Here is a 21383-nt window from a genome sequence, read left to right on the forward strand (position 1 = left end):
ATTAGATTAGGGTGTGTCCTAAAGGCTCCAATCGGATTAAGAATCCACTGCACTGAACAACACCACAGCTTTTAGACAGGAAGTTAATTCTGCAGTAAAACCCTCCTTCAGTTTGTTATAACCATCAAAAAGGTTGGCTGTTTCCAAAAAACAGGAACTAGGGTTACCTACCCCCAACTCAGTTAAACACACTAGACATTCTTGTAGAGTGACCAACTCTTGTGGGGCACATCATATTTCACAGCATCAGGTTTTTCTTTGTGAGGGGGACACCATTGTTCTGAGACCACTGTGTTACAAATCTGTAGAGGTTTCCTGTTTTGTGATTGGCCTGCTTCACCAGTCCACCAATCACTCACCGGCATGGCCAGACTGGGATCCTCTCCTGCCATGAACTGCACCTTGACAGCAATGTTCCTGACTGAGCCCTGCCGACTGCTGAAGTTCAGGCTCTGGGGGTAGATATAGAGCAGGTTCCTGGAAGTGGAGAGGAGGAGGACAAGATGAGAGAGAAGAAAGAAATGGCAGTGAATTTGAATTCCATAATACAACCCGGAAGGCATAGAGGGGTCATTACACTCTAGTTTCAGCTCAGCTAGCCTACACGCTGCGGCTGCCTGCCAACATATCCTCCCTCCTAAATAACGCATGGACCACAGGGAACATGTATGGTCAAATCAATTCTATCCGGCACGTGACTACAAAAACAGAATATCTAGCCTAAATAAGAGGGTGGTATTAGGTCATTGCTGATTTACTGCAGATTTATAACAAATCAAAAAAGAAATCTTAACAATTAGGCCTATAAAGTGAGAAGGATTGGGAGAGAGAAAACATGTGTTTCGAGGAAGCATGTGTGACCGAGCAGGGTGTGAGTGACCTTCAACTCCTGTCCAAGTCAAACATGTGAAAGAACTTCAGAGCATACCAGTATATTCCAATCCAAAATGTAATTTACTTAGCAAGAACATTGTTCATTTATCTAGTATCCACACACTCACAAACAACACAGAGCAGTGTGACATATTGTTGTGGTCTGATGGTCAGCCCAATATAATACAGTGCCCGGTTGCATAAAACATCTTAAGTGTTTCTCTTAAGGATGTACCTTAATGAATAATGTTCCCTTACCTAAGATAATTGTTGAATTGCGCTGCATAGAGCCCCTCAAACATTTCCCATAGGTAAGGGCATACTTAAGGGTACTTTAAGGATAGTTTGAAGGCATGTATGGCAGAAACATTATCTGGTTACCATGGAGATGACCCGATTACTGACCGAAGGTCTTGTCAAAGAGCATTTATTTTTGGGAGATTGCAAAATAAAACTTATACATTCAAGACAGGAGAAACAAATTGATTCAGAAGATAATTAAACAAGTTTATTTTAGTTACCTTTTTCTCAACTTGTTTCTATTCATTTCTAAAACCGTCACGCTAACTTACAGAGTAGGTAGCTAACTAGCCAGCTGGCTTTGTAGCCATTGATTGTGCACCTTCCATTGTTTAGCTAAGTAACTAGCTAGCTGGTTGATGTTTTCCTTTTGCAACCAGAGCAGAGGAAAACATTCACCTTCACAAGTTCTGTTGACATTGAGATCCATACGGAACGAAGCACTTAAGGGACCTCATGGGCACCATTAACCTTTTCACTTCATTTAAGAGAGAAATTCACTTTAAAATGTTTTGTGCATCTGACTTAAAGTTAAACTTGAGATATTTTATGCAACCAGGCCCTGGTCCATATCTACCAGGACAAACAGAGACTCAGTTGATGTTAATGTAGGTCATGTGTATTTGACACCTGGAAGCCTGACAGAGTTACTCCAGAGGTTGGGATGAATGCCAAGGTCAGCCTGACTAAGGCCACAGAGCTGATCTCTGATTGGACCATGACTGAGCTAATGTTCCACAGTCATTTTGAACACCCAATATAAAAGAGTCGTATCATTACTGATATCCGATGTGAGATGAAAAAGATACTACAGACCTGAGGCACTTAGACATACAGCTGAGAAAAGGTACCTTTTTAACGACAACTGAGGATCAACAACACCCTTAACAAAGCTTTAAGACAAACAGGCATAAGAAGGGGCACTGGGCGATTCTCACAAGATTTCGAGTCGATAGTCTCTCTGAAGAGATAAATAAATCATCTCTCTATATAGCCTCTGTCCTCAGGTCAGGATGAGGGCCACACTACTCTGCCTGCTGTGTATGGCCATGTGTTTAACAGGGATCCCAGCCAGCCCCGTCCGGAAGGCCCAGAAGAACAACCAGGCTGCCCCCATTGATGACATGAACGTGCTGATGTATGGCGTGCTGCAGTTCAGCGAGACCCTGCACCACGTCTACGAGAGCACCGATGCCAAGTTCGCGCGGATCGAGAGGTCGCTGAGGAGACATGAGGAGAGGCTGGAGAGGCTGGGCCAGGAGGCAGGCCAGGCCGCAGAGAAGGACAGACAGATGAGACAGGTGCTAGGACAGATACAGGTGAGGAAACATACTCGTCCTGCTCTGACGAAGATCTACTGTGAACGGAAACCTGCCAATTAAATTACTGAAATGTGCATAGCTCTAAGTGGGCAGAGGCTTTTTATTCAGTAGAATTTCAATCTTGCACCTTAGCTACTCTGTCAGGTGTACTTTAGATGTATCTATTTACTGGAGAAAACACACCCAGTCAGACACCTCAAACTAACTCTGACAGTGTCATCAATTGGTAGAGGGTTAAGCACTTAAAATGATGATCAATTTGTGGATTTCACTCCAGAGCGACAGGGCAGACAGAGATAACCCTACTTTGCCAACAATCTGAAATCCCAGTCAGTCAGATAAGCTCTATTCCTCTGGGCTCCAACAGGGAGAGAGAACAGCTGAACAGACACCATTGGCTATTTGGCTGAATGGGCCAATAACTGCCATGAACCTGAGCACTCAATTATCTGGCTAGCTATTCAACATAAACACAGAGCCATGTACATGTTCGTTTTGTTTACTCAATATAGATCCTAATGTTCTGAGAACAGAGAATGGCATTGGCCAGCCAGTGTATGTTGAGGCCAAGGCAGTTTGAGCAGCTGGTCTGAGATCAGTGGGAGGGAGAGGATTTAAAGCCAGATGCTCTTTTCCAAGGGCCAGATGGCTGGGCTGCAGTCAGAGGCTGAGGAGGCCGAGGGCAAGGTGGCCCGGGTGGAGCAGGAGGAGGGGGATCTTAGGACCAAGGTGATCAACCTGGAGACATACCTTCAGAACTACCCCCCCAACAGCATACAGGAATTAAAGGTAAGGTACACTTCTCAATCACACACAGATTACGCCAAACAATCCAATGCCAACACACACAATCTGTTCTATTCCATTCATAAATTCAGATGTGCGTGTGTGTTTTCAGGATAGAGCGTTAAAACACTCCAGAGTTCTGGAGGGCCTGCTAACATGGACACAGTTCCAAAAACAGAGCATTGAGAGTCAGAACCAACAGTTGACCAAGCTACAGAAACTGGTGTGTATAATAGCTGAACATAGTTTGAAAAATGCTAAATAGAATCTGCCCATGATTGGTGTAGTGATGGACGCCGTGTTTGACGAAGTTTGCTTTGTTTTTATTTCAGAGTGAAGCCAGGAGACAGCCAGTCCTTAGTCACATCGCCTGATGGTTCCGCTGAATCTTAACACCAGCTACTGTAGCTAATACACTCCATGACTTTACCCTGGTGCATAAATACCGTCTACTCGTTCAACCATAATTCACACAGAACAAACATTCCCACCCAATAAACAGAATTACAATAACATGATATATTTATACCACTGTATTATATTTCCGAATACAATTAATTGTGTTCAACACAAGCCCTTTTTTTATTGTACATGTTCTTTATTTTAATTCTAATTCATGCTTACTGCTGTCATATTGTATATTTTGTGTGCAAATAAAAATCTGCAAATATCATTTCTGATCTGTGGTGTTTATGCAGCACATGACATGTAAAATCTATGTATGATCTATGACAGTGTATGAGAGTCTACTGACCCTGTAGGTGGTGTGAGGGGTGTAGACTGACCTGTAGGTGGTGTGAGGTGTGTAGACTGACCTGTAGGTGGTGTGAGGTGTGTAGACTGACCTGTAGGTGGTGTAAGGTGTGTAGACTGACCTGTAGGTGGTGTGAGGGGTGTAGACTGACCTGTAGGTGGTGTGAGGGGTGTAGACTGACCTGTAGGTGGTGTGAGGGGTGTAGACTGACCTGTAGGTGGTGTGAGGGGTGTAGACTGACCTGTAGGTGGTGTGAGGGGTGTAGACTGACCTGTGGGTGGTGTGAGGGTTGTAGACTGACCTGTAGGTGGTGTGAGGGGTGTAGACTGACCTGTAGGTGGTGTGAGGGGTGTAGACTGACCTGTGGGTGGTGTGAGGGAGGTAGACTGACCTGTAAGTGATTTAAGCGGTATAGTCTGACCTGTAGGTGGTGTGAGGGGTGTAGACTGACCTGTAGGTGATATAAGCAGTGTAGACTGACCTGTAGGTGGTGTGAGGGGTGTAGACATAGCGGGCAGGGAACTCCAGCACCTCCTTGGTGGGGCGCACCCTCAGGTCAGGGTAGGGCTTGACATGGAGCAGCTCAGGAGACAGGCAGTAGTGAGGAGAGTCTGGGGCTGGAGAGATGTCTATCTTCAACTGGGCTAGGGACAGAAGGAGCAGGAAGAGAGAAAAAAACAAGGTTACACCTGTGAACATAAAATATATTCTCTATTCCTATAGGAAACTTGTGCAGGTAATTACATATAAACATTTGCGTGTGTGTGCTGTGCATGTCATCCAGAAACTTGTAGAGGTTTTCATCAATTAGCCTGTCCCCCTCCTATAGGTACCTGTGACAGGTCTCAGTCTGCGTAGGACAGAGGATGGTCTGCGCATGTCTGCCAGAAACTTGTAGAGGTCTTCATCACTCAGCCTGTCCCCCTCCTACAGATACAGAGATCATAGTATATCAGCACACAGACACATCTGAGACAGGTTACAGTGACTATAACAAGTATTCATATCCAATGGATTTCTTCACATTTTATTGTTATAAAGTGGGATTAAAATAGAGAAAATACTCTGCAATGTCAAAGTAGAAGATAATTTATATTTGTATACGATTTTATGAAAAATATATCTTGATTAAATCAGTATTCACCCTGAGACAACACATGTCAGAAACACCTTTGGCAGCAATTACAGCTGTGCGTCTTTTTGAGTAAGTCTAAGAGCTTTGCACATCTTGGTTGGGAAATATTTGCCCATTATTCTTTTCCTTCAAGCTAATTGCTAGATAGCACTTTTTTCAAGTCTTGCATTGCATTTTCTAGGAGATTTAAAGGGATAGTACAAGATTTTGGCACGCAAGCCATTAAACTCTGTTTTAAAATCACAATTGGCCTTCATGGTGAAAACCCTGAGTGGTTTCCTTCCTCTCCAGCAACTCAGTTGGGAAGGATGCCTGTATCTTTGTCATGACTGAGTGTTTTGATACACCCTCCAAAGTGTAATTAAGAACGGGATATTCCGCTTTGTGGTTGAATCTGTGCTTGAAATTCACTACGTGACTAAGGGACCTTACAGATAATAGTATGTGTGGGGTACAGAAATGAGGTTGTCAATCAAAAATCATGTTAACCCCTATTATTGCACACAGTGAGTCTGACTGACCTGTTTGAAGAAGTTGGTGACTGTGAGAGTGGCTGGACGGAAGGTGGCAAAGTTACACATGTCCTCTCCTACACTCATCCGCTCAAACCCTTTCTTCTTTCTCTCGTTCCATGTTCCATGGCCTTTCCGCTCTGACAAAAAGACAAGTCATCCGTTTAGAGATGAAATAACAATTATTACATACTCATTATGAAATTGTGACACTTTTGTTATATCCACTATTCAACAAGAAGTGTCTGAGTGTGACTGCTGTAAGGAATTCCAACATGTATTTCCAAGTGTATATTAAGAGAGAACCTGTCAGTCCCTCCAAGATTCTACGATCGCATAATTCTATGCAAAAATCAACCAATCAGCGCATATTATGCGAGAGCTCGCAATTTTGACCAATTCCCGCATAAAAAGGGTCCAATCAAAGGCGGTTTCTTATTTTTTAACCAATTACTGCACTGTTACCGTGGAAAATGGCCCAATCCAAACACACGTCAACAAAGTTTTCCTCCCCTGGCCTGTCAGCGTATTCACGTGCAAAGATGATGGGTGATTGTTGATGGCTGACAGGCAGTACAATGTACAGAAAACAATCTCATTTGCCAACAAAAATAACAGCTAACGACTGTGCGAAACAATTCCCAAACCTTTCTGGAAACTAGAGAAAGTCGACAATCAACAGTCACTTGGGATCAGCAAAGCACATGAGAATGTCAGAACAGTTCCCACAGTAGCGGCAGAAGTGGTAGCAGGGAAGACTGTGGCAAGCGCTGAAAGAATCAAGGTGAGTGGCGTTTTACCCCAGTCTGTCTATAGAGAGCGCTGCTCAAAGCACTGAGTGCAATTGGTCAGCTTTGCCGTTTTAAACTCTCTGCAAAACTTAATAGGGATTTACAAAAGCACCATCTTTCTGGATAAAAAAAAAAAGGAATAATAATCAACCACAACTCCTATTTTTACGTGCTCTGTTCTTTATCTCCCTTAAGACCATTTTAGGAGAAAAAAATCACAATCTCAAGAATTTTGAAGACAAGTTAATAGCAAGAAATATCGATCCTCAAATTGAAAGTGATCGATCAACTTTGAATCATTTTTTTTTTAAGCGAGAGGGAGAGAATGAGTAGGAATGGGAGGTGCATCTCGTATTGATAGCAAGCCCCAAGCCTGATGGAGAGGAGAGGTGTGTGTGAGTGGATTATGACAGAGCTGTTTGTTCAGGAAAATCAACAGAATTGAGCACTTTAGATGTTTAATTGTTTGTCTTATGTATTCTACTTAAAATCATCCTAAAACTTAGCACATATGACTTATTGCTTTATATGAAATGAACGTGAAAAGAAAACGCCTCAAAATGTATCGCAGAATTTCAGAAAAGCTGCCACAAAATCAAGCATTCCCCCCCCCCCCCCGCAGAAATCACAAAAGAATGTCGCAAAATCCTGGGGGGACTGATCTGTGTATGTGCTTGACATCCTAACTGCGATTAAACCAGGGGGCGTTTGGTAGAGGTCAGAGGTCATAACTACCAGAGTCAGAGTCGGGGTCAGAGCGCTCCAGCCCCCCCACACTGCTGACGATGTTGACCAGGTGGATGGCCGTCCAGGCGAAGGGCATCCTGTACCTCCCCAGCCTGCTACACGACGTCTCCGCCTGCAGTCGCAGCTTCTCCAGCTTCTCCTTGTGCTAAACAGAGAGAGACTGACTGACTGGTGGGGACTGGAAGACTAGATGGGAGCTTGCTCTATCAAGGGCCTTGAGAAAAGGCCTTTGCTATGTGATACTGTAATATTTATAGAATGTTTCAGCGTTTGTTGGACATTGAGCTTCAGAATAGGGAATTGCAAATATTGCAGTTGTCTGACTAGACAGAATTGAGAAATGCTGATGGCTACCCAGCTGGACAGAGTCCCATGTGCATGACCCCATGCACGCATGTACACATGCAAAGAAAATACCAATAGAAGATAGATACTATGAACTTACTGTTACCTTTGATGAGTCCGACTCTTTCATGACCATGTAGGGTTCACAGGATTCCCCTATGTCTCCCTGCTGAAGGACTTTCTCCAGCTGAAACACACACACACACACACACACGTGTGTAACGGTGAACATTGCTGACCTGACCATTATTTGCAAATGGTGCACACATGGTGCAGGCACACACATTTCTAAAGCAATATATGAACTGCAAATATTGGATGCATCTTCAGAAAAACTCATGTCACATTCACTAGTTAAAAGACAAATAGGTCGTTGCACTTCACTGTCACCTGTGTGGCAAAGCTTACAGAACTTTATCTAAAGTAAATAAGTGATATAATGCAGCCATGATAAGGTATTGCAAAGCCACTTGGCATGAATCATTCTGGTGGCTGAAGGATACTCCACTGATTTGTCTGGGATGGTCTGCTCAAACAGTTTACACAGCAAATTGGCCAGTGTTACCTTGTACTGATTTTTCTGTGTCACATAAGAGCCCCAGTGTTCAATCAATCAATCAATCAAATTTATTTTATATAGCCCTTCGTACATCAGCTGATATCTCAAAGTGCTGTACAGAAACCCAGCCTAAAACCCCAAACAGCAAGCAATGCAGGTGAAGAAGCTGGTAGATTTTTGGAATTGTTTGTTTCAATTGATTGATTAATTAGTCTTATGCTACACTAATCTAATCTGTTAGTTGGATTTATTGCGCCCGTTACTGAAAATATTGTTCCAGTTTAGATGGTTTAGGTCGTCTCACATCTTGGTCCTCCTGACCATGGCAGTCATTCTGAATGCAGGTTGTGGGTGAAAACATTTCAAAATGTTAGATATCTCCACTCTAGCTGGATTCCAATGGAAATTACACCACTTTGAAAGCCAGCATAATTTGACTTGCAAATAAAACTCAAAAGAATAAAAAGGAACGTTTTACATCTTCCTAAGTCTGAGGGGGGTTTTAACCTTCCAGACTTGGGAATTGTATCAACTCGCCACACAAGTCTTCTACTTGCGACAGAGTTAAATGCACTAAAGAGGAACAATGGGTACATATTGAAGATGCGCATGCTCATCCCCTGAATCTTTCATGTGTCAATTTTCAAAAGGATAAAGCTGAGAACATTAAAGCAGCAATACGTAGATTTTTGGGCAACCCGACCTAATTCACATAGATGTGTCATTCTCATTGAAAGCAAGTCTAAGAAGCAGTAGATCTGTTCTATGTGCACTATTTCTATGCTGACTGTTCTTAAGTTTTGTTTTTGCTCTTTTTACTTTCGGTTTTGTACAATAGCTTCAAACAATATTTTTGGTTGTAGAAAATATATTTCACACCGGTTTAGATGGTACAATGATTCTCTACACTATACTTGTTTGTTTTGAAGAAAGCTTTTCAGAATTCACTGACAAATTGGTCCACATAGAAAACTGAAGGCATAGAAACCGTAAATGACTTGGTAATAAGAAATAAATGTATTTCCATTACAGAATTAAAAAGCAATTTTGGTCTGACCAGGTGTAGATATTTTCGAATACATGCAACTTAAAAGTTTATTATCACAAAGTCTCGATTTGAAATCATTTGGACATCAGAGCAATCTTTAGAGAATCCAATTTGAGTCAGAAACTGATATTAATATGATAGGTAAGATATACAACACCTTGCAGAGAGCCTATCTAAAAATAACTGATATTGGCACAAGATGGAGGTAATGTTAGAACATAAATAAATACTGTTCATGAAAATGTTTAATCCAGTAGAAACTAATGTATAGAATGTACTATACAAGAGACAAAATTCACTAATTCTACAGTACAACGGCAGAGTCATTTCTTAATTATACAACGGGGTGGGTCTAATCCTGAATGCTGATTGGTTAAAACTGCATTTCAAGCCGGTGTCTATTCCACAAGTTGTCATAGATTTAGTCAGTGGCGTCGAAATACCTTTATGCTCTGTTCCATCTGACTGTGCAGTCCACTGTCTCATCAGCCCAGGCAGGAAAGTTATACACTTCATCTCCACTATAAAAAGCATCTAGACATTATCTCACATTTCTTTTAGACTAATTTGTATAAACCTTGCTGTCTGTCTCTCCGACATTTGCAACATTGTTTTAATATTTAAAATTAGATCTCCTGCTGTCCCATAATAATGAATGAGTCAAGTCGAGACGAGACAGACAGGCAGTGTTTCAATGTGAGTCGAAATCATGAATCAGCTGGCATCATTTTTATGGATATTTACAAAAAAAAGGTCTATTGAAAAAAAGGTCAAATGAAACACCGCTAATTTGCAGTCTTTCCAACTTCAGTTTGAAGTGATAGTGTTACTATAGCTGTGTTGTTGGCTTGCTCCTCTGAACAACAGTGTCCTGATGAGAGAGCACATTTTCTATGCCAGGCGAATTTGAGCATCATTAGGACATTGTCATGGATGTATCTACAATAAATGACTATAAGTTAGCCGTAGTTGGCTAGCTAGAAAGCAAGCAAGGGATAAGAACGTTGCCAGCCAGTATGAACATTTATAACAAACGACTGGGTCGCATCCAAAGATAGTGTTGTTGATGTTTGTGCGCGTCTGTACGCTATCGTTTGTATGTGTATGTTTAGTAAAAAAATATATATATATATCGCACCAAAAATAAATATTTGACTCGCAGGTCACTGTATTAGGGGAAAACTAGGCCCTCAAAATAAGGCTTATAAAATATGTCTTGTCTTAAAGAATATCATTTTAATGATAACATATTCACTTGGGATCTCACTTAGTGAAGGCTACAGGACTGAAAATGAATGACTGCAACAGCCATGTCTCTGTCACTAACAAATACAGTCATGGGTGGTAACTCTACAACTCACACGAAAGGTAAGGCACACTGGGAAATATGCAAATAAGGATTTACACTAAGCAAAGTGTTAATTTCACACTTAAAAGTGTGGACCCATATTGACACTGGAAGATACATTTAACTCTCTCAGTGTTTATTTAACAGTGGATAATTTGCTGTGTAAAACAGTTCACACCTAAAAAAAATTGTGGAAGGTGGATAGACGATAAAATACTTTGTATCTTTAAAAAAGTTCATATGGACTAGGGGTTTTCTCCTGAACATGTGACCAGACCAAGACACAGTCCTACAGAGAGTCAGTAGATTGTCATGTGACGTAGAGCCTCCTTGGACTCTCTGTATGTGCCCCCCCTGGTGGCCCTATGCCCAGTACCTTGATGACCAGGAAGATGTCTGCAGAGGGGTAGGTGATGGAGAAGATGGCTGAGCGAGCCAGGGTGGAGATGGCTGTGTGGGGTGTGTGGAGACGCAACAAACCCTTCATCTGATCTGAGTTCAGGTCAAAGTGGAAGTCCTCTGAGATCTGGGAGAGGGAGAAGATGAAATGTATGTTAAGGGATATTAATTAAGTTTTGACTCAGATTTAAAGCACAAGACCTTTGAGGCATACTGAGAGCTAGAATAATGTAATCAGTCAAAGCATGAGCTCAGCATGACATAAGCATAATATGACAATTCAAAAATAAACCTGCTGTATATGTACACAGTCTAAACATTTCTAGAAAACTCATGGGTACCTTTTTCTTTTCCTTGACATCATAGAGAGCGAGGGTCCCAAATATTGGCTCAATTTCTATTTCAAATCTGTAGGGGGTACAAAAAGCACAATGTGTGTTTGGATAAGAAGGAAATATGATTGATAAATTAATAAAATGCCAATGTATTTACTATTGTGCTAACCTGAACTGTGACTCAGCACTTTACATTAGTGTGAAAAGGGTATAAGTGAAAGAGTGACCGACAAGGATCATTTTAGGAACGATAAGGACAGACACTCACTTGAGGGACAGACACTTGACCATGATCCTCTGACCACAGTGTTCTTTAGGGACCTCTGGGACAGAACATCTCTCCACAGCCTCATCCTGTCAGACAACACACATAGCCGTGAGAACATCAACACGACGGCGGCATTTACACAGCCAGACGCCATGGCAACGTTGACACAGACACCACAGTAGTGTGTACACAGACATAACGAAAGAGGGAGAGAGCATGAGAAGGAGACAGAGACAAGTAGGGCTGGGCGGTAAACGGTATACCGGTATTGACGCACGGACCGGGTTTGGGCGTTTACTTTACCTTCTATAACAGTATTTGAATGTTTTGTTTGTTAAATTTGATATGCCGCGTTCCACACAGACCTAGCCCCTCCCCGTCACCCATAGAGTGCATTTGTTGTTGTTCGAGCACAAGACACTTGTGTTCGGTCTACATTGTCAACGCAGCACATGCGAAAAAAATTTGGGGGAATAAAATGAAAATGTTATTGATCACATACACATACTTAGCAGATGTTATTGCAGGCGTAGCGAAATGCTTACAATGACAATGTTGATGACAACGATGTGGTTTTCTATTTGCTTCTTAATATACATGAACTAGTGTTCCAGAATTACACTGTTAGTTTGTGTTTCTTACATCTGCAAACAGCTCGTTTGTCTTTTCTAAGCAAGTTGGGCCTAAATTGTGTTAGTTGCTAAAGCTAATCCCTGGTTAGCTGGCTAATAAAATGTAGTGAGTCAGAACAAACATAACTAGTTATACAGCCTGGTAATACCAGTGATGGTGTAGACCGAAATCAGCATGTTGTTTGTGCAACAGTATCTTCTAAATCAAAGAGGAATAAGCGAAGCATGAATGTTTACTAAATGAAGTAGCTAAAATAAAACATTCAACGTAGCCAAAGATTATAGGGTCCCCTAGGAAACACTTATCAACAATTTGGTTCCTACGCTCTCACAATAACTCCTCCCTGACATTTTCATTCAAACAACACTGTATTCAAAGTGCCAACTATCATATTCTAACTACAGAATTAGAATAATCATTCTATTTCCATGATTCCAACAGTTCCCGAGTGGCACAGCGGTCTAAGGCACTGCATCTCAGCGGTCTAAGGCACGGCCCGGGGTAGGCCGTCATTGTAAATATGTTCTTAATTGGCTTGGCTAGCTAAAAATATATATATAGAAACATTATTATTATTATTTTTTAAGTTCACACAAGTGCAATTGCAACATTTTGTGAAAAATAAAGCATAGATTGTTTGCCCATATCATGCAGCCCTACGTGGTATTGAGGAAATGATCTCAAATAAGCGCAGAAATGGAGGGAAATAAATGTGGGTTGAAGTTGAATAGAACAGTATAAAACAATCAGAATGGAGAAAGACCCATTGAAATCACTTAGAATGTACAGTGCATTTGGAAAGTATCCAGACCCCTTGACCTTTTCCACATTTTGTTACATTACAGCCTTGTTCTAAAACTGATTAAATTCCTCATTAATCTACACACAATACCCCATAATGACTAATCAAAATCAGATGTTTTTACTTTTTGTAAATTTATTTAAATAAATAAAAAATCACACTTACATAAGGTTGAAGTCAGAAGTTTACATACACTTAGGTTGAAGTTATTAAAACTCGTTTTTCAACCACTCCACACATTTCTGGTTAACAAACTATAGTTTTGGCAAGTCGGTTAGGACATCTACTTTGTGCATGACACAAGTCCTTTTTCCAACAATAGTTTACAGACAGATTATTTCACTTATAATTTACTGTATCACAATTCCAGTGGGTCAGAAGTTTACATACACTAAGTTGACTGTGCCTTTAAACAGTTTGGAAAATTCCAGAAAATGATGTCATGGCTTTAGAAGCTTCTGATAGGCTAATTGACATAATTTGAGTCCATTGGAGGTGCACCTGTGGATGTATTTCAAGGCCTACCTTCAAACTCAGTGCCTCTTTGCTTGACTTTATGGGAAAATCAAAAGCAATCAGACCTCATAAACTTTTTGTTGTAGACTTCCACAAGTCTGGTTCATCCTTGGGAGCAATTTCCAAATGCCTGAAGGTGCCATGTTCATCTGTACAAACAATAGTATGCAAGTATAAACACCATGGGACCACGCAGCCGTCATACAGCTCAGGAAGGAGATGCGTTCTGTCTCTTAGAGATGAACGTACTTTCGTGCAAAAAGTGCAAATCAATCCCAGAATAACAGCAAAGGACCTTGTGAAGATGCTGGAGGAAACAGGTATAAAAGTATCTATATCCACAGTAAAACGAGTCCTATATCGACATTACCTGAGCCTCAGCATTACCTCAGCAAGGAAGAAGCCACTGCTCCAAAATTGCCATAAATAAAGCCAGACTACAGTTTGCAACTGCACATGGGGACAAAGATCATACTTTTTGGAGAAATGTCCTCTGGTCTGATGAAACAAAAATAGAATTGTTTGGCCATAATGACCATTGTTATGTTTGAAGGAAAAAGGGGGATGCTTGCAAGCCGAAGAACACCATCCCAACCACGAAGCACGGGGGTGGCAGCATCATGTTGTGGGGGTGCTTTGCTGCAGGAGGGACTGGTGCACTTCACAAAATAGATGGCATCATGAGGTAGGAAAATTAGAGGGATATATTGAAGCAACATCACAAGACATCAGTCAGGAAGTTAAAGCTTGGTCACAAATGGGTCTTCTAAATGGACAATGACCCCAAACATACTTTCAAAGTTGTGGCAAAATGGCTTAAGGACAACAAAGTCAAGGTATTGGAGTGGGCATCACAGAGCCCTAACCTCAATCCCATAGAACATTTGTGGGCAGAACTGAAAAAGCATGTACGAGCAAGGAGGCCTACAAACCTGACTCAGTCACACCAGCTCTGTCAGGAAGAATGGGCCAAAATTCACCCAACTTATTGTGGGACGCTTGTGGAAGGCTACCCGAAACGTTTGACCCAAGTTAAACAATTTTTAAAGGCAATACACTCAATTAGTATTTGGTAGCATGTAAACTTCTGACCCACTGGGAATGTGATGAAAAATAAAAGCTGAAATAAATCATTCTCTCTACTATTATTCTGACACTTCACATTCTTAAAATTAAGTGATGAACCTAACTGACCTAAAACAGTGGATTGTTCCTAGGACTAAATGTCAGAAATCTGAAAAACTTTGTTCAAATGTATTTGGCTAAGGTGTATGTAAACCTCTGACTTCAACTGTAGGTATTCAGATCCTTTACTCAGTACTATGTTGAATCAACTTTACAGCCCGAGTCTTCTTTGGTATGACACTACAAGCTTGGCATACCTGTTTTTGGGGAGGGTCTCCATTCTTCTCTCCAGATCCGCTCTGTCAGAGTTGATAGGGAGTGTTGCTGCACAGCTATTTTCAGGGCTCTCCAGAGATGTTAGCTCAGGTTCAAGTACGGGCTCTGGGTAGGCCACTCAAGGACATTCAAAGACTTGTCCCGAAACCACTCCTGCATTGTCTTGGCTGTGTGCTTAGGGTCGTTGTCCTGTTGGAAGGTGAACCTTTGACCCAGTCTGAGGTCCTGAGCAGGTTTTCATCAAGGATCCTTCTGTACTTCGCTCCATTCATATTTTCCTCGTTCCTGACTAGTCTCCCAGTCCCTACCGCTGAAAAACATCCCCACATCATGACGCTGCCACCACCATGCTTCACTGTAGGGATGGTGCCAGGTTTCCTCCAGATGTGACGCTTGGCATTCAGGCCAAAGAGTTCAATCTTGGTTTCATCAGACCAGAAAATATTGTTTATCATGGTCTGAGAATCTTGTAGGTGCCTTTTGTCAAACTCCAAGCGGGCTGTCATGTGCCTTTTACTGAGGAGTGGCTTCCGTCTGGCCACCCTACCACAAAGGCCTGATTGGTGAAGTGCTGCAGAGATGATTGTCCTTCTGGAATATTCTGCGATCTCCACAGTGGAACTCTGGAGCTCTGTCAGAAGGACCATCAGGTTCTTGGTCACCTCTGTGACCAAGGCCCTTCTCCCCCGATTGCTCAGTTTGGCCGGGTGGTCAGCTCTAGGAAAAGTCTTGGTGGTTCCAAACTTCTTCCATTTAAGAATGACGAAGGCCACTGTGTTCTTGGGGACCTAAAATGCTGCAGAAATTGTTTGGTACCCTTCCCCAGATCCGCACCTCGACAATCCTGTCTTGAAGCTCTAAGGACAATTCTTTCGACCTCATGGCTTGGCACTGTCAACTGTGGGACCTTATAGACAGATGTGCGCCTTTCCAAATCATGTCCAATCAATTGAATTTACCATATGGGGACTCCAATCAAGTTGTAGAAACATCTCAAGGATGATCAATGGAAACAGGATGCACCTGAGCTCAATTTCAAGTCTTGTAGCAAAGGGTCTTAATACTTATGTAAATAAGGTATTTTAGTTTTTTTATTTTGAATACACTTTGTCATTATGGGTTATTGTGTGTAAATTGATGAGGAACATATTTTTTAAATCCATTTTAGAATAAGGTTGTAACGTAACAAAATGTGTAAAAAGTGAAGGGGTCTGAATACTTTCCGAATGAACTGTATATGTTGCCACCCTAGGGTCACGCACTACTCAAAGCAAATGTAGAACTTTTATTACTCAAAAACATAAAATAAGATCAAATACCCTAAAAACATACATTTTTCAAATACCTTAATATTATATTTTGGCCATATCGCCCAGCCCTAGAGGCAAGATACGCAAACAGATGGTCACGTGGCTGAGAAGGCTATTTCATTGATGTGCTTCAATGTCTATGGTGGAACTTGCTGATTTTTTTGAAAAATAATCTATATGTAATTAACTTTGATATTTTTTTTTTAAATATATAATTAAGTTTTGATATATTTTCCGTAACTTTCTATGTTATAGGTATATCATTCTATACAAAGTCGGCTAGCCCTTTAGCAACACATGCTGACAGACAACTGAGCCGAACAGAAGTGAATAGTGTATGGATGACATTAATATTATTATTTGGGACTGACCTCGTCGGGAGGAGGGAAGAGCCCCAGCAGGTCAGAGTGGCGCCCCTGCAGGCGGGCCTCAGCGTTGCGGCGGTCCATGTCCTCTGCAGCTGTGCGCTCTAGCACCGAGGGCAGCAGGGCGTCCGGCGACGAGTTCTTCAGGTCAAAAATACTGGAGGCCCAGCTACCCCGGGGCGTGTCATCCAGAGAGACTGACCGCCGCTTAGCATCGTCCTGGTCATCCTGGCGGTCAGTGGCCGCAGCCTCGTCCAGTTCAAAGGTCTGCTTAACCAGCCCTCGCTGCCTCTCCCTCTGGCGCTCAGAGTTGTGGGGGGTGTGGGTTGTACTATAACGCTGATACCTACAGACAAGACAAAATACATTATCCTCATCTTTAAAATCACAGAGATAATGTACATCATGGGCACCATTGCAACCAAATCAATGGTAAATCAATGTGGAGAAATGAATGGAAAAGAGGGTGGCATATGGGACACATGATAGAGGGACACTCACTTCCTCTGAATGATCAACCAGTCATCTGTGTAGACAGCCAAGGCATCTCTCACTCTTGGGTCAAAGGTGCTGTGGAAAACACACATGAATTATATAGTAGGACATAAATATTACAATGGCATAGGAAAGGTACAGGGTGTTCTGCCTGTCCAGTAGCATGATAATGCTGTGTCAAGAAGTCCTAGTTCTGTGAGTGAGCGTGTGTGTCAGTCTTACCCTCTAGATTATTTTCTAGGCAGGGCACAAAGGATTTCAACGCAACAGCCAGGCCCGTCTTCAAAATTGCCATTTGAAACCCTTTGAAGCCAAACTCTTTTAGGCAGGTGGAAACAGAGCTAAGCAAGGGGACATAATGCTAGGGGAAACACTGCTGTGTGTACTGTACATAATATGCGTGTTAGTGTGACTCACTCCTCCTCGGGCAGAGGGGGCTCCAGTGTAGTACACTCTCTGTCCTGCAGGAGGAGCTCCAGGTCGTCTGGGGGGAACTCCATCAGCTGTCTGAGGGGGCAAGGCTCCGCCCCAGGGGCGTGGCTACTCACATACTCCTCATAGTCCACAGGCTCCACCACCTCTGTCAGCGGCACCTGACAACCAATCAATCAATAACACACAACAATCAATACCTGAGGTGCGTTCAGTACGCTTGAACGTTTGCGGAAACAGTATGCCCTGAACGACACGTTTCCTTGAACAGACCGAGATAGGTTTGCTCCGTTCGGTGGGTGTGCCTTGAAGCAATGAGTGACATATTTCAAAAGGTCAGCGGTGCATTTTGAACCTCAACTGGTCGTTCAGTAGAGCACCGTTTCTGTTCAATGTAACAGTTTTCATGTCCTGAACGCAGCCCCGGAGAAGCATTATATTCATACACCTGAACATTCCACCAGGACCACAAGCTACAGGCCACACCGAGATGGCGAGCAAAGAAGAGAGGTGGATAATATGAGTGATTAAGCCTACGTCGCCTAGTTCTGACACGCTCGTATACATAGACATAGACACTGGCTCCACTTCAGTAAGAGCACTGCGGCGCTGACCAAAAACAAGGTGATATACCTAAACACACACACACACACAGCTACTTACAGGTTGGTGTGCTCCTCGTTTCTTGGACAGCTGAGGGGAGCCATACTCTCTGGATACCTGCTTCCTGACCTCTGCAGCCACCGTCCTGACAGAGACAGACAGGAAACGGTAGAGTTCAGTTACGCTCAAACAGGGGAAGAAAACAGTTTTTCCATTCACAGCTGTATCTTCAGGAAGCCAAACAGAAACAAGTCTAGACATAATAAATACCAGAATAGCAATCATTCTGTCAGTGGATAAAGACGGTTAACTTGAGAACTGATTTGATGCCCAAACTTGCAAGCGCTAGCCTCAGATTCGTATGCAAATATGCTCCATAATCTAGATACTCAGCTAAAATCTCTCCAGCGAGGTGCCAAAAATCTAATTGCCTCACCATTATCATGCACATGCAAATAAGCCAATTAACATAGGCTAAACAAAACCCTTGCTGCAGATAACCCAGAGTTAAACCTATTACATTTTGCTTATTGCTGCTTGAAACCATTATGAATATGTAGGCTACACCCAGACGTAATGCTAGAAGTGTTTTATACATAATTATGTGCCTGCCTTAGATTTCATAATAGCTTTCCAGTTTTGACTTCTTATCAGATGTGAGCAGCCATGTATGCTATCCATTCTCTCCCTACGACCCAGTCCCCAGCAGCTGGTACTAGTAGCAGTGCTGAATGGCAGCAGCTGTTGTGAATGGGAGTCAAGCCGGATCTGTGGGAGAAGAGAGGAGCGGTGGGCCTAGCACAGAAACCAGGCAGAGAGCCATAACGCTCTCACTGCCCCTGGCCTGGGCCTTTATGGACCAATAGCAAATGGGAGGCTTAGAGAGGGGGGACACAGTCAAACTAGGCTCCCAATCCTCTCAGAGACACAGCATGCAGCTGCTCTTCTATATATCTCACACAGACATGCACAGATACACACATAACGCTTCCCGGAATTCCCTGGTCACGGTCGCTGTGGTCAAACTACGTCTTCATTCCACACATTAAATGCTACTGCTCTCTGCTTCAAAAGGAGACCCTCAAATGTAATTTATCCCCATGACATACTACACCCCCCCCCCCCCCCCCCCCCATCTCTCAGAAATAACTCTGATACCCCAAATCACACAACCCTTTCAAGCTGGAACTTCAAGCTGGAACTCGACAACAATCTTTTGACAGAGGCGTCAGTCTCAACAATATGTTTGTGAGTGTTGTTCTGCCGTTAAAATGTACTACCTTCTCCAAACCCCACTTTAAACAGGATAAAGGAAAAGCTATCGCCTCCAAGGGTAATAGACGGAACACCGTCACACCCTTTCCTGCATCCTGAACCGATACAATGGACTGGCTCCCACTGGGGAGAGAGAGAAAGGACTGGATGATAACAGAGTTGGGGAGAGAGGAGAAACTGTAGCAATGATTAGGCCTAAGTTGTTGAATTCAGCACTCTACTCGGTTACTACTAAGTTAGGCTATAGCCTAGTAGTAGGTTAGCTGCTACAATTCGAACTAGTAGGCTGCCAGTCAACATTCAGAAGGAACAGCACCATTCACCGTTAGCTAGGCTAACTCAATATGATAATCATGTGAGAGTGAGAAATATGCGTACATACCATGGTGAGTATAATAAGTCTGGTTGGGCCAGTTGGAAAGTCCTAATAGGAGATACAAGATACAATGGGCCTGTTGTGGTGTTGTTGACTGTTTCGCACTGGACTGCTGACATTCCAAGATGTCATTGAGATTTCCCTGTTGGTTTTGATGTGACATGTTCACCTGCATGTTGTGATGCTGATAGACTGATCTCTTATCAAATATCCAGTCTGCTCTCAGGAGCCTCCAAGGGCCACTCACCCGTAACATGAAGGAGGTTCTCAGATGATTCTATGAAGGCTTCGATGAACACAAGTATGAACTTAACTCCAGCAATGGTGGAACTGGGAAATGCATCACGTCACACAAGGTGATGTTACAGCTGTAGGTCTGATCTAACTCTGTGGATAATAATAAAGATACTGTCCTCGGCTACTTTCCTTCCCCATAGGAAAGGGGAACTCCATCTTGCCTTCTTCTGTTTTCATTGTGTAGCAGAACTCCATAAGAACTAGACGTTTCAGTTCCATCTACAGATCTACCCCCAGGAAGGGTTCTACACAGTATGATTTGAACTAGGAGTGACAGCACAGAGGATCAAGCTGAGTTCATTTGCAGCGCACCAATATTAGTGTAACCCAACCCACGCCTTGTTATCCCACAGGTCGACAGGAAAAGCGAATTCAACGGCTGGTATGACTAGATAACTACTAATTATAGTTTTATATCCGTTTTACTTGGGTCTCCTCAAGATAATGTAAAATAAAGTAATTTAGGTAACTAGTAGCCAACATGTTTGATGGCTCGAGTGTCAGCCTACTAGAAAAAGGATAGCTGTGATCTGGTTCTGTGTGTGTGCAACAAAGTAACAATCGCAAGGTATGAAAATCGTTTTCTAAACAATGGCAGGGTGAATGATAAATGCACATTTCATTCGAAGCCCATAGGCTGAACAATAGACTTCGTCTGTCTCAGTTCCTATTCAGTCTGCGCGGTTCACGATCAGCGATGCCCTCAAATCCTGCACTACCCGGTCTGTCCGTTATGTCACGCGAACTAGCTGTCCTACTGAGTACATACAAATTATGAGTCTCACCGATTAATTTTGTGAGCAAATGCCCTCCTCTCGTTGGTTGAAGATGCCATTTCGCGTCCCCATTTAGTGTAGTCTTCGAACTATTCTCTCTCTCTCACACACTCCTGCACTTCGATACGGTTGTTGTCCTGCTGGAGTTCGCTTCCTCGTATCACCACGCCACGGTGCCTATCCCAGTGGTCCTCCTAGTGGTTGGGAGCAGAAATACAAGGTTGTGTGGGATCGTCCGCAGTGCATTCAAAATTCTCACCTGACCGGTTTCAGTAACGCTGTCACACGCCCGCGAATGGCCCATATCCTCAACAGTTAGGGTTTCATTACAGTGTGAAAATTGAGGAAGTTTGCTGAACAGCGAGACCTACTTTAGTTCAACACGTATACCAAGTGAAAAACACAACGTCAAAAGCCCGTAGGTGTCAAATCAACTAACATTTTATTGGTCACATACACCTGGTTAGCAGATGTTAATTCCGACCGTGCAATAATATCTAACAAGTAATATAACCTAACAATTCAACAACAACTACCTTATACACACAAATGTAAAGGAATGAATACGAATATGTACATA

At 42.6% G+C, this 21383-nt stretch overlaps 2 protein-coding genes across 7 annotated transcripts in view; one reads left to right on the forward strand and one right to left on the reverse strand.

The window, feature by feature from the left end:
• The window catches only part of LOC110486360 (dedicator of cytokinesis protein 7), a 41291-nt gene extending 20155 nt beyond the window's left edge, over window positions 1–21136 (reverse strand). For 3 of the 6 annotated variants that reach the window (XM_090196433.1, XM_090196431.1, XM_090196429.1), the window contains exons 1-14: window positions 20813–21136; window positions 18140–18224; window positions 17462–17637; window positions 17051–17119; window positions 16556–16895; window positions 11523–11608; window positions 11261–11327; window positions 10897–11046; window positions 7672–7752; window positions 7209–7365; window positions 5692–5822; window positions 4869–4962; window positions 4517–4679; window positions 360–477 (exon numbers count right to left, since the gene is read on the reverse strand). In XM_090196433.1, coding sequence (XP_090052559.1) covers window positions 360–477; window positions 4517–4679; window positions 4869–4962; window positions 5692–5822; window positions 7209–7365; window positions 7672–7752; window positions 10897–11046; window positions 11261–11327; window positions 11523–11608; window positions 16556–16895; window positions 17051–17119; window positions 17462–17637; window positions 18140–18224; window positions 20813–20862 — 1767 coding nt within the window. In that variant the 5' untranslated portion in view covers window positions 20863–21136. Of the gene's footprint in view, window positions 1–359; window positions 478–4516; window positions 4680–4868; window positions 4963–5691; window positions 5823–7208; window positions 7366–7665; window positions 7753–10896; window positions 11047–11260; window positions 11328–11522; window positions 11609–16555; window positions 16896–17050; window positions 17120–17461; window positions 17638–18139; window positions 18225–20812 lie in introns of all 6 variants that reach the window. The other 3 variants (XM_090196432.1, XM_090196430.1, XM_090196428.1) reach the window with 1 other exon arrangement.
• On the forward strand, window positions 445–3954 carry LOC110486361 (uncharacterized). The gene is made up of 4 exons (XM_021557888.3): window positions 445–2492; window positions 3135–3284; window positions 3394–3504; window positions 3614–3954. The coding sequence occupies exons 1-4, from the start codon at window positions 2187–2189 to the stop codon at window positions 3653–3655; spliced, it is 609 nt and encodes a 202-aa protein (XP_021413563.1). The 5' UTR covers window positions 445–2186; the 3' UTR covers window positions 3656–3954.
• Window positions 21137–21383: the final 247 nt, after the last annotated feature.

The sequence above is a fragment of the Oncorhynchus mykiss genome, chromosome 13 (assembly GCF_057628025.1).
Source record: "Oncorhynchus mykiss isolate SJ-2025 chromosome 13, ASM5762802v1, whole genome shotgun sequence".
NCBI classification, from domain to species: domain Eukaryota; kingdom Metazoa; phylum Chordata; class Actinopteri; order Salmoniformes; family Salmonidae; genus Oncorhynchus; species Oncorhynchus mykiss.

What these genes read in the sequence shown, in the direction of transcription:
- LOC110486361 (XM_021557888.3), top strand. Translation starts at nt 2,187, where the DNA reads ATGAGGGCCACACTACTCTGCCTGCTGTGTATGGCCATGTGTTTAACA. An exon ending in ACAGCATACAGGAATTAAAG is followed by an intron (nt 3,285 to 3,393) that starts GTAAGGTACACT and finishes GTGTGTTTTCAG; the next exon opens with GATAGAGCGTTAAAACACTC. An exon ending in TGACCAAGCTACAGAAACTG is followed by an intron (nt 3,505 to 3,613) that starts GTGTGTATAATA and finishes TTTTTATTTCAG; the next exon opens with AGTGAAGCCAGGAGACAGCC.